Below are 12,101 nucleotides of genomic sequence, written 5' to 3' on the forward strand. Positions count from 1 at the left end.
CTTTGCCACACCAAGATGGTGGTCTCATGTGCTTCAGAGCTTATGACTGGTGTGTAAAATGGTTGTAGGCAGCTTAGGTTTCCTGCTAGGAATTGGGAGCTATAGGAGGAAGGGGGCTTCCAGACAGCTATTGTTTGAGGGTCAGATTCCATCATTTGCAGGCAAATTCAGGTTTATAGTTGATTGGGACGTTCTGAGCAACAAACCCACTTCCCACAGAGATCGGACTTTCTGCAAGTAGGAAAGTGACAGGAAAAGGCATTAGACAATGTGGAGTAACACTTGCTTTCCTAACGCATAGTTTACTGGTGCTGTAGAACTTTTCTATCAAACATAAACAATAAAGGTGGAGCACCACTTGCTTTGATGCAACGTTATCTAACCTCCCTGCAAACAAATCAGGGTGAATGCTGAATGAATAGGTTTTCTGGAAGTTCCTGAAGCTAGGATTGTTCTCACAGAGAAGTCTCAGCACTCCTGCAAAACTACAGTTCCCATAGTTCTTTGAGAGAAGTTGCAACAACTTTTGCACACTGGCTCAAACTGCTCATAGGTTTGTGGCATGGGTGTGTTCTACGAGAGGTGAAGGAGGGCTGAGGTTTGGTTCTTAGCAAAAGCATTGATGAAAAACAGAAGAATCAGGAAGCAGCAGGGAGGGGGGGTGTTAAGCATAAATATTTGGGTTTGTGGGGAGGAAGCTGCTGCCTGCATCCTGACCCTGTTCCCTCAATTTGTCCCCCTCTCCACTTCAGGGAGAACCAGGAGAAAATGATCTACTATCTGCTCCTTGACCGCAAAGAGAGATATCCCAGCTGCGAGGATGAGGATCTGCCTCCGCGCAACGATGTTGGTGAGATGTCAGGGAGCCCGTTCCCAACACCCGTCAGGGTGCGGGAGTGGGAGGCTTATTCCCAGGAATCCCAGGGAGATGCCAACAGACACAGTTCTGCCAAAGGATCCAAAAGACATTTTCGGAACACCCTTCTTAACAACGGCCCTTGAGAAAATGCTGCTGGGTTGATAGGCAACCTCCAAGGACTCCCTCCCTCTTTCCATGTCTCATTTGGGGATTTTGCCTGTGTTGGGGAACCTGGAAAGATCTGAAAGGCAATGAGCAGGTGTTGTCACCTATGCAACTGGGTGTGAAGAACCTTTGGCCCTCCGGCTTTGGTGCTGACCTACAACTCCCACCTGCCTACCCATTGGCCCTGCTTGCTCAGGCTGATGGGAGCTGTAGTCCAGCAACATCTGGTTGGCCAAAGGTTCCCGACACCTGCTCTAAACTACTCTAGGGTGCAGTCCTTGAAGACATTCTCCCCCAAGTATCCCACTGTTGCCACCACATCTAAGCGAGAGCTGGATTTTTGTGCATCCCGTCATTGAATGCATTGCAGACTTCTGTTGGTGCCCTGAGAACTGCATTTCTCGTCACCATTACCCCCTCGCCCAATAAATTTCTGTCCCTGGCCGAGTGAAAGCAGTGTGTGTGTTTGAGAAAGCAGAGGTTGGATGGCCACCTGCCATGGGTGCTTTAGTTGAGATTCCTGCATTGCAAGGGGTTGGACTGGATGACCCTTGGGGTCCCTTCCAATTCCACAGTTGTATGATTCTAAGAGAGAGAGAGGGAGGGAGGGAGAGGTGGCATCAGAGTATTTGGAAATGTGGCTCTCTTCCTCTCGAGTACTGAAGTACTGCCTCTCTCCCCCATTCCCCCATTTATTCTAGACCCTCCTCGGAAGCGAGTCGACTCACCCATGCTGAACCGACACGGGAAGCGCCGACCTGAGCGGAAGTCCATGGAAGTTCTGAGCGTCACCGATGGCGGTTCTCCTGTTCCGGCCCGACGGGCCATAGAGATGGCACAACATAGCCAGCGGTGAGTACGTGTTTAGCAGCGACTCTTCCACAGCCTGGCATTAGGAGGCGCCATTACCTTTTGTGTGTGTGCTTCCTCTGCTCCTGGAACTGGGAAGTGCAAATATTTTAACGTTTGGTTGCCATCCAGTGGCTGCAGGAGGAATTCAATGTATGTTTACTGGACTAACAAAACTTTGCTGTCTCTTGCTGGTAGTTGCATGTAGAGCAGTTATTTTGGCTCTTTGTGTTAACATTTCATTTTTAATACATAGTTTCTGCCAAGGAGGCAAACACAGAGTTTGATTAATAATAATAATAATAATAATAATAATAATAATAATAATAATAATTAATAATATTTATTTATATCCCGCCCTCCCCAGCCAAAGCCAGGCTCAGAGCGGCTAACAACAGTAAAACGATAAAACATTCTAAAATCTAGAATTAACACTTTCATGTCCCATTCTCCAGTTGTTAGAATTGCCCTTGTGCATTGTTGATCTTTGCTGCCCCTGCTGGTTGTGTTGAAAACTGCACAGAAACACAGTGCATTGCTCCCCTTACTGCTGTTTCTGCAAAAACATTTTTGTGTATCTCCTCCTGCTTTTTTCCTGTGTGTCTCATCTGACCCCCAAGACGGTACTAACCCTCAATATGGATTTCTCCCCAACCAACAGGTCTCGATCTGTAAGTGGTGCCTCCACTGGCTTATCCTCCAGTCCCCTCAGTAGCCCCAGGGTGAGTACTTGAGATATTGGAGAAATTACAGCGTTGGGGAAGGGAAACAAACATTAGGGGCAGAAGATTGGGTGGTGGGCAAAGATGTTGTGGGGCATAGGGAAGGGAGGGGGTGGGCTTTGGAGGGAGTGGGATTTGGAAACAGATCTGCAGATCCAGCAGCCTCATTCACATCTCATCTTGCACTCAGTTCAAGTTGGTGAGGGGAGGGAAGAGGTGCTCAGTCAATTGCTGGTTCTCCTGACAGTGGGGCTTGCATACACGGCAGGCAGAAAATTAGCCAAGTGCCTATCACTCCCCCATGCACCCCTCTCCCCCCTTGTTGCATCCCCATGCCAGGAGAAAGCTGGACCTGTTGAATTGCCACCTGGTACCTAGCTTTCAAACATGCCTGGCCTCTGTCAGTGAAAGATAGTAATGACCTTAAAGAGAAAAGGAGAGAAGACGTGTGTAGACTTGATGAGGGATGTCAGAGAGAGAGGTCTGAGGCTGTGTACACACTACACATTTAAAGCACACCCACACCCACACCCCCTTGCAGAATCTTGGAAACTGCAGTCCATTAAGGGTGCTGGGAATTGTAGCTCTGCGAGGAGTAAGTTACAGTTCCCAGGATTTTTTGGGGGGAAGCTATGTGCTTTAAATGTATGGTGTATATGCAGGGAGGGTTCTGTGAAAGGGACAGGGCTCAAGGTTCTGTGGGAACAAGAGTTTGAGGTGGGGTGCCTTGAAAACGTGGGCAGGTCCAGCTAGATCTGGAAAGTTGGAGGCAAGGGGAGAAACCAGTTTGAAGTGATCAAAGGGAAGGCAAAGGGCCAAACTAGGCATGGCATTAAGCACATGATCTGCCCATGTGTGTGCTTGGTTTCTAAATAGCAGCTGGGGGGGCGAAATCGAGATCGGGATCATGGTATGGGAAAGAAGGGATTTAACTCTTTGCTCCCCCCACAGCTCTGATCTAAATCTCCCTGCTCCCCTGCATGCAGCTATTATTTGCCTTTGCTGCTAATTGCAGTTTTCTCCTGGAGTAACAAACAGCAGCCCCAGAAGAGCAGGGCAGGGAGTTCTGTGCCTGAAATTTAGTAAACGGAGGCATTTGTAAGAGGTTCTGCTGTGTGTGCTTCATGCCATGGTTGGTTTGGCTAAAAGTAGCAACAAGCTGTAGGCTAGGTAGCATTGGCAGTGCAGCATGTTGGCTGTTGTGGAAGTAGGCAAAGCCCTGGAGGCAGGTTCTTTGTTGCTACTAGCTGCACAGAAGGCAGAAATCCAGCTGGTGCAGCTTTGATCAGCTTTGACACCTCCATGCCAGCGAAGACCTCAGCCCTTGAACTGCAGCCTGCCACAAAGTTAGTAAAGGTGCACAGAAGCAAATGGGGGAAGCTTAGAAGAGGAAGCTTATCTTTGCAGTAGGCTGGCTGTTTAGGGTTTGACTGCCTCTAGAGTGAAGGGCAGGTTCCCTGTGAGAAAGGGGCAGGGCAGCCTTCCCCTGGTGCCTTCCAGCTGATGCAGACATTCCCTTGATCTCTTGGGCCTCCTGTTTCAACTGCTGGGCTGTTTTAAAGGGATTCCTCTGTTAAAACAATCATGCACATTCATATTTTAATATTTTAATGGGATTGTTCTATGCTGTATTTTACTTGTGTGTTTTAAAAATTATGCTGCATTCTAACCATTGTGCAAATGGGGTTATATATGTTTTGTAAGCTGCTTAGGAGCCGCCTGGGTCTTAAGCAGCATATAAATAAATGAAGATGAAGGTTGATGATGATGCAGGCCAGCTCTGGCTCTCTCATCAGTCCCAGCCAGCTTGGCCAGTGGTCAGGGATGAGGGAAGCTGGAGTTCAACAACACTTGGAGGGCACCAGGCTGTGAAAGGCCACTTTCGGGCTTGGAGCAGCTGCTCTGTAGGAAAGGGTGGCTGTTTGCGGGAGGAGGAAGCAGAGGGCTGGTCTCCCCGGGAGGCAGACAGGCAGAGGAGGACATAATATCAAAAAAGCCCCGTGGAGAAGCGATGGAGGGGAGGTGGAGTAGTGGATGTCAGGTTTGCTGCAGCACAGGCTGGCTGGAGGGAGGCACATAGTCTTTGGGCGCCATAGATATCTCCCCAAGAATGCAGGGTAGGCTTGCCGTGGAGCAGGCAGATCCTTACGAAATCAGGCCATTTGTCACGCCCCCGAGTTCTGTCTGGGCCACAGAGCGAGACTCTCTTTGGGAGCAGGCTTGTGGGGCTGTCACCTGCCATTACTCACCCCCCATCTCACGGCTCTCCCCTCCTCACCTTTCTTCCTCCCCCCCACTTCTCCCCACACCCAGAGCCCCATCTTCAGCTTCTCCCTCCCATCGCCTCCCCCGGCCCCTGCGAAGACTCAGACGCTTCCGGCCAAGGGCAGCCCGGCAGGGGAGCGGGCCCTGCAGAGCCGGCGCTCCGCCCCTTTCCCCTTGCCCCCCAACTCTCCGCCCCCTCACCCGCCCTCCTCTCCCCGCTGCTTTTTCCCTTCTACTAAACCCCCACCCAAATCTGTGCTGCAGGTCACCCCCCACCCCTCCCCTCGGGGAAGCCCCCTCCCCACTCCGCTCGGCACCCCTGTGCACACGCCCAAAGAGAGCCCCAGCGGCACCCCCGGAGGGACGCCGCCCAGCAGCCCGGGCGTGGCGGGCGTGGCCTGGAAGACCCGCCTGAACTCCATCAAGAACAGCTTCCTGGGCTCCCCGCGCTTTCACCGCCGGAAACTACAAGGTGAGTGGGCAGTTCCGCCCCCTGCTGGGGAGGGTGTTTGCACAGGCGCATGCGGGTGTAGCGGTTGTGTGTGCCAAAGACAAATCAAGGTATAAAAGCAGTGTTGACAAAGGGATTGTGAGTGACCCATCCTTAACGCATGGCAACTTTGCCCCCTGTAAGGCGGTGTGTGAGATGTTCTGTGTGAGCATCTAAAGCACTTTCCTGCACATGTGCAAGAGCGGTGAATTCTGGCAGGCAGAGGAGCCTTCAGAGGGTACAGCTGCATCAGGACCGATGTGTGCCTATGACTGGGGACGATCGAGAATGAAGGGGAAAGAGCTCAGAGAGCATTCAAAAGGGCGTGCACGTATGAATGAAATGGGAGTTTGCATAATGCCGTTGCGCAACAAATTGTTTACATGAAGCTGAACCTCTGTGGTCCAGCAAACCAGATCTTTATCTCTCCACCCAATGTGCCAACTTTGACAGGTGGGCAGGACCACAGATGTCATAATGATGTCAGGGATCTATGATTCCGGGGGAAGCTAGCTTGAGCAACAGCACCAGGCAGGATGAAGTCCCCAACCATCAGCTGATGTCATCCGCCTCTTGGGATGATGTCACCTGATTGATAGGTGGGTGCAATTTTGGGGGGGAAACAGCCTCTTGGGCTAAATTGGAACTCATGCCAGGCCAAGGTTGGCCTGTAGGGTGGAGATTTGCCATCCATGGTATAAATTGTATGTCAGACAAATGTAAGAGAGGGTTGGAAATGTGCGAAATAGGAACCTGGGAAGCTGCCTCATACTGACTCAGAACACTGATTCCCCCTAGCATTATTGCCTACACTGACTGGCAGTATCTCTCCAGGATTTTGGGCAGGGAGACTCTCCCAGCCCTCCCTGGAGATTCCAGGGACTGAACCCAGGACCTCCTGCATGCAAAGCAGATGCTCTACCACTGAGCTACGGCTCTTGCCCAAGCAAGACTGTGTGGAAGTCCTAGCCACCCCTGCTTTTGTCCTCAACATCTAGCAGCAAGTTCAGCTTTGCTTTGAAGCACTGGAGTGGGTGGGAAGGAGGTCACGCACACTCCTGTTTTACATTTCATGTTTCTCCTCCTCGCCCTGCAGTTCCTACACCAGAAGAAATGTCCAGTCTTACTCCAGAATCATCCCCTGAGTGAGTATCAGAAGGCAGTGGCAATAAGGAAGGAGACGAAAATTCCTTTCATTTTCCTTCTCTCCATGTTCTTTAACTTCGTTCCTTACTGGATGCAGGGTTGTACTTAGGAGTTGGCAAGACTAGCCAAGGGCCCGGATCCAGGGTGTGTGTGCAAAAATGGTGCTTCTATACTCTGGCTTAGAGTGGCTGGGAGTTTGCATGCTCCCTGGGCCACTCCTCCACTGCTCAGGGCAGCCAGGCAAGGCACGCAGGTTCCACTGGCAAAGGGACAGGGGAATCGATACATCTCCTTGCCAAGAGCACAAGGGAGCTTCTCCCCACCCTCCAAATCTCCCCACCCTCCACCTGCACCAAGTAGACTCATCGGAGTCAGACACAGGCCAGCACAGAGAATGCAGGTCTCCGTGGCCAGTGAAGTTAACTCTTTATTCAAGGAAACTGCATAGAACACAGCAACACTTCCCAGTAATTCTTGTCCCTTTGGAGCAGTTGCTAGGACTGAAGGTCCCTGCCTTCCACCCTTTCTAAGGCTCCTCCTCTCCCGGATGTTTCCCAAGCAGTCTCAAACTGCATCTGTACATGTCTGGCCTGTGTTCTGCTCTCCTCATTATTCTGCATGTTTTTGCAGCAGGAGAGGGAGACTCCCTGGATTCTTCATCAGCCTCTTGCCCCCTCCCCTCCTCTGCTTCAGCCTCAGAGTCTGAACTGCTCTCTGTCACAGGCTCTTCCTGCTCACTAAACCCTGCTGCCCCATCAGCATCCGGCACCTACTCCCAATCCTGTTCCTCTGGCCTCTCTTCAGTGTCCCACCGCCAATCCCGGTGCTCTGAGCTTTCCTCTTCCGGAGTTTCCCTTGGGGTTCCCCAGCTGGTGCCTCCCACCTCTCCTCTTTGTCCAGCCAGTCCCTGACAAGTGCTTCTGTGGTTGTGCAGTTGCCACAGGCTCAGGCTTCAGTGGCAACAAGTGGTCACCTCTCCCACTTCTTCTTTGCCGTGCTTATTTGCAGGCTGTCACAGCCTTCCTGTTCTGCTTTTGCCCCTTTCAGACTAGCCAAGAAATCCTGGTTTGGGAATTTTATCAACCTAGACAAAGAGGAACAAATTTTCGTGGTCATCAAAGACAAACCCCTGAGCTCCATCAAGGCTGATATCGTACACGCCTTCCTCTCGGTGAGTGCTGAGGGCCCTGGAGGGGAAGAATGTGTGTGTTTGGGGAGACTGTGAAGAATAGGATATGGAGGCAAGTAAGACAGGCCTAAAAAGGGACACGGGTGGCGCTGTGGGTTAAACCATAGAGCTTAGGACTTGACAATCAGAAGGTCGGCGGTTCAAATCCCCACGACGGGGTGAGCTCCCGTTGCTTGGTCCCTGCTCCTGCCAACCTAACAGTTCGAAAGCATGCCAGTGCAAGTAGATAAATAGGTACCGCTCTGGCGGGAAGGTATACGGTGTTTCTGTGTGCTGCTCTGGTTCGCCAGAAGCGGCTTAGTCATGCTGGCCACATCACCTGGAAGCTGTACACCGGCTCCCTCGGCCAATAAAGCGAGATGAGTGCCACAGCCCCAGAGTCGGTCACGACTGGACCTAATGGTCAGGTGTCTACCTTTACCTTTAAGACAGGCCTACTGGGTGCTGACGACCGCAGTGGAATTAGCATGACCCTGGGAAGGGATGAGTTCCATCCGTGGTTTGTGGGTAAAGATGGGGGAGAAATTAGAGATTCCATTCGCCTTTAAAGGCAGACTTACAAAATCCACACTTTCCAAATCAATACGTGAACCAAATCATGGTCAACTTTCAAAATTCACACTTCTCCGAATTTTGAAATGCCATTCTCCAACCATTTAAGGTGTACAAAAATGCATATATGTTAGGGTACAGTGTTAAGGTGGGAATGCAGACATTATTGAAAAGAACAGGAAAAAATAGGGGAAGTTGCTCTGCAGAACTGTGCATGCTAGGCTAAAATTTGAAATGAGCAGGTGTATATTAGAAGGAATTCGGACTAAAATGCTGGTGAATTTTCATAAGGACTTTTTTAAAAAATGAAAAAATTAATCACAAGCCGATGTGGAAATGTGAAGACTAGAAAAATGAGAAATTGATAGAAATGGACCGTTTTGCCCAATGCTGCCTGTGGGCTGACATCTCCTGTGTTCCATCCCATTCACAGATCCCCAGCCTGAGTCACAGCGTTGTATCCCAAACAAGCTTCCGGGCCGAATATAAGTCGTCGGGTGGCCCCTCTGTCTTCCAGAAACCCGTCAAGTTCCAAGTCGACATCAGCTACTCCGAGGGTGGGGAGGCGCACAAGGACAGCGGGATCTACTCGGTCACCTTCACCCTCATCTCAGGTGAGTGCCCTAGGATCCTCCTTTGAGTGGCCTTGGGGATTTGTTGTGTTTACTGGACACCTTTAATGAGAGAAAAATCACTACTGGCATTTATTAAGGATTGAAAACTTATTGCTGGCTTTTTGTGTGAAAGAGAAAATGAACTTGTAATATCTGGATATGAAGACAGGGGAAAAATTGGTTTATAGAATAGAAAAATTGGTTTATAGAATTTACAGAAAAATTGGTTTATAGAAAATTTATAGAATTTATAGAAAATTTTTTATAGAAAAATTGGTTTATAGAATAGTTGGAGGTTTTTGAGTGAATGCTATATTTAACTGCAGGATAGAGAATCAGAAGTATTTTTTTTAATCTTTCTTCATTTCCCCCCCTCTCTGTCTCTCTTCTCTATCACTTTCTTTTCCTTTTTCTTCTTCTTTTTGCTTCCGTTCCTTTTTTAGATTAGATTTCGAAAGCATTTCTTTGATTCTGGTGTATTATAAAAAGATACTTTGTATTGGGTATGAGCTTCTGTATATCTTTGGACAAGTATGAATAAAAATAGATATTTGTGGGGCAGTGGAGCGTTGATTGGATACCTCCCTCCTCTGTCCCTCTCTGATACAAAAACCTAATCACCTTTCAGTCTCTTGGAGATGTGTACATTTTTTATTTACTTGGGAGTAAGTTTAATAGTGGCCACTAGATTCATTGAAAGAAAAATGATGTTTCCAGCTGTTTTAGTAGAAGAGATAGGCCATACCCCTCACAGGCTTACATACCCCGGGATTCCCTGGGACCCCCCAGGAAAGGACTGTTTTAAGAAAAGCAGCTTCTATCCATTATCATTGCAAACACATGGCTGGAAATGTATGAGCAAAGTCTCCTGAATGGCTATTATTTTGGGTCCTGCAACTTGCCTTTCCTTATGATTTCCCTTCTTTGAGGCTGCCAGTTTTGCCTTCAAGATTCAGCGAAAGCTGATTCCCAGTTGCTTATTTGCAGTTCCTGGAGGTTGACAACAGGAGCAACACATGGTGCTGCTGAATTCTAGGGATGTCCCACAAAGCCTGTGGGGTTTTGTTTTGTTTTTAGCGTTTGGTAGTGGGTTATGAACAATGCATTGGAGTTTCTCACATGGGGCATATGTATCTTACATCAGCTTTCACCAGTTTTGTGGTTTCTCCCAAAGAGTCCTGCAGAATTCATAGTTTCACGAAAGGGCAAAGGGCCCTGTATAGAGATCACTAGTGCCTTGCATGAAACGGCTCCCTTTTAAACTAGCTTAGAGTCTGTAGATACGCCCACGGTGGGAAAGGGGATCCCAGCTCCCTTGGAGGAAGATCAGAGTTCATTTACATGAACTTCAAACACCAACCTCTCCAGAGGCAACATAGCACCTGTCCCAGAGTCTAAAAAGGCACCAGCGTCTGACTTGGGAATCCAAATTCATTCATTTCACAGTTGTTACTGGCAAATTGCAGTGCTGAAGCGAGTAGACTATGAGTGTGTGTGTGTTTAATTTATTTATAGATAGGGGTGTGTGATGGTGTGAGAGAGAATGGTTTTTAAAACAGCACATAGCACTTCAGACTAGTTTGTTCTGGATCCCAGAAATAAGCAGTTTGTTCTAAAAACATATATTGAGTATGGTATCTAACAAAACAGAGACATTAAAGCCTTAATATCTCTAATACAGTCTTAAACCCACCCATACAGAGTTCAGATGAGCTTGGTTTTAGGATCTGCACTGCTTATGAGTGCATCTTCCCACCATGCAGCCCTAGCAGTGTCCTGCTCCTGGAATCTTGTCTTTTGGAGGATCTCCAGGAGCCCCTGTTCCTTCCTGACCCTGAATGCCTATGTCTCATTCTTAGGTCCTAGCCGCCGGTTTAAGCGAGTTGTGGAAACAATCCAGGCGCAACTGCTCAGCACACACGACCAGCCTTCTGTGCAAGCCCTCGCTGGTAGGTGTTTGAATGGGTTTGCTCGATCTTAGATGGATGCAGTCTAGCAATGAGCAGTGTGCTAGCCGCTGCTCTTGCCCATGCTGGTTTTTGTCAAGAGGCATTTTCTGTTACCTGTGCAAATATTACCTGTCCTGGTGGTGCAGCTGCTGCATGGCATCCCATCTTGTGCTCTTATCTCTAGACCGTTTGCTGCAGCACATTAACAAGGCTACTTCTTTGGAATGGGGTATCTTGAAATTTAGGGCCCCTGGTTGCATCAGCAAAACTTTTGGTGCGGTCACACTGCTTCATTTCCACTCAGTAACTTCCTGCTGGAAGCCCATAGCGCTTTATACAACAAATGTTCTGGTTTATTTTTGTGCCCCTCCAGACACCAGTGACATGGTAGCATTAGGGAAGGGTCATAGCTCAGCCCTAGAGCATCTGCCTTGCATGCATGAAGTCCCAAGTTCAATTTCCAGGGAGAGAATCCTGCCTGAAACCTTGGAGATCTGAGCGGTGGTGTGACTTGATTTAAAGCTGCTTCCTATATTCTTAAGGAGTGGGACGCGGGTGGCGCTGTGGGTTAAAGCCTCAGCGCCTAGGGCTTGCCGATCGAAAGGTCGGCAGTTCGAATCCCTGCGGTGGGGTGCGCTCCTGTTGTTCGGTCCCAGCGCCTGCCAACCTAGCAGTTCGAAAGCACTCTCGGGTGCAAGTAGATAAATAGGGACCGCTTACTAGCGGGAAGGTAAACGGCGTTTCCATGTGCGGCTCTGGCTCGCCAGAGCAGCGATGTCACGCTGGCCACGTGACCTGGAAGTGTCTCCGGACAGCGCTGGCCCCCGGCCTCTTGAGTGAGATGGGTGCACAACCCTAGAGTCTGTAAAGACTGGCCCGTACGGGCAGGGGTACCTTTACCTTTACCTTATATTCTTAAGCAGGCATAGGTAAACTCAGCCCTCCAGATGTTTTGGAACTACAACTCCCATCATTCCTAGCTAACAGGACCAGCGGTCAGGGATGATGGGAGTTGTAGTCTCAAAACATCTGGAGGGCCGAATTTGCCTATGCCTGTTCTTAAGCTTTGTAGAACAAACTAAGCAGATGAAAGCCACTTCTAATGCATTATTATTATGTGAAGAACCTGTTGCAGAACACACCCATATTTAAGCACCGATCTGGAGGGGCCCATAGTGACTATGGGACAGGAAGCAGGAGGAAAGGTGCTGTTGGATCTTGGTTGTTCAGAGCAGTGCCAAAGGGTGTGTATGTGTGACTGCTTGTGAAATTCCCCTGATTTTGCTTCTCTCCGCTTCCAG

General features: G+C 49.2%; 1 protein-coding gene across 10 annotated transcripts in view; it reads left to right on the top strand.

Moving 5' to 3' along the window:
* BRSK1 (BR serine/threonine kinase 1) overlaps nucleotides 1-12,101 on the top strand; it is a 56,654-nt gene that overhangs the window by 41,668 nt on the left and 2,885 nt on the right. For 9 of the 10 annotated variants that reach the window (XM_083411585.1, XM_083411583.1, XM_083411587.1 and 6 more), the window contains 8 exons: nucleotides 753-850; nucleotides 1,726-1,876; nucleotides 2,535-2,595; nucleotides 4,909-5,332; nucleotides 6,447-6,495; nucleotides 7,544-7,667; nucleotides 8,671-8,851; nucleotides 10,711-10,800. In XM_083411585.1, coding sequence (XP_083267711.1) covers nucleotides 753-850; nucleotides 1,726-1,876; nucleotides 2,535-2,595; nucleotides 4,909-5,332; nucleotides 6,447-6,495; nucleotides 7,544-7,667; nucleotides 8,671-8,851; nucleotides 10,711-10,800 — 1,178 coding nt within the window. The remainder of the gene's footprint in view (nucleotides 1-752; nucleotides 851-1,725; nucleotides 1,877-2,534; nucleotides 2,596-4,908; nucleotides 5,333-6,446; nucleotides 6,496-7,543; nucleotides 7,668-8,670; nucleotides 8,852-10,710; nucleotides 10,801-12,101) is intronic. The other variant, XM_083411586.1, reaches the window with a different exon arrangement.

The sequence above is a fragment of the Podarcis tiliguerta genome (assembly GCF_965153285.1).
Source record: "Podarcis tiliguerta genome assembly, chromosome: 13".
Taxonomy (NCBI): Eukaryota; Metazoa; Chordata; class Lepidosauria; order Squamata; family Lacertidae; genus Podarcis; species Podarcis tiliguerta.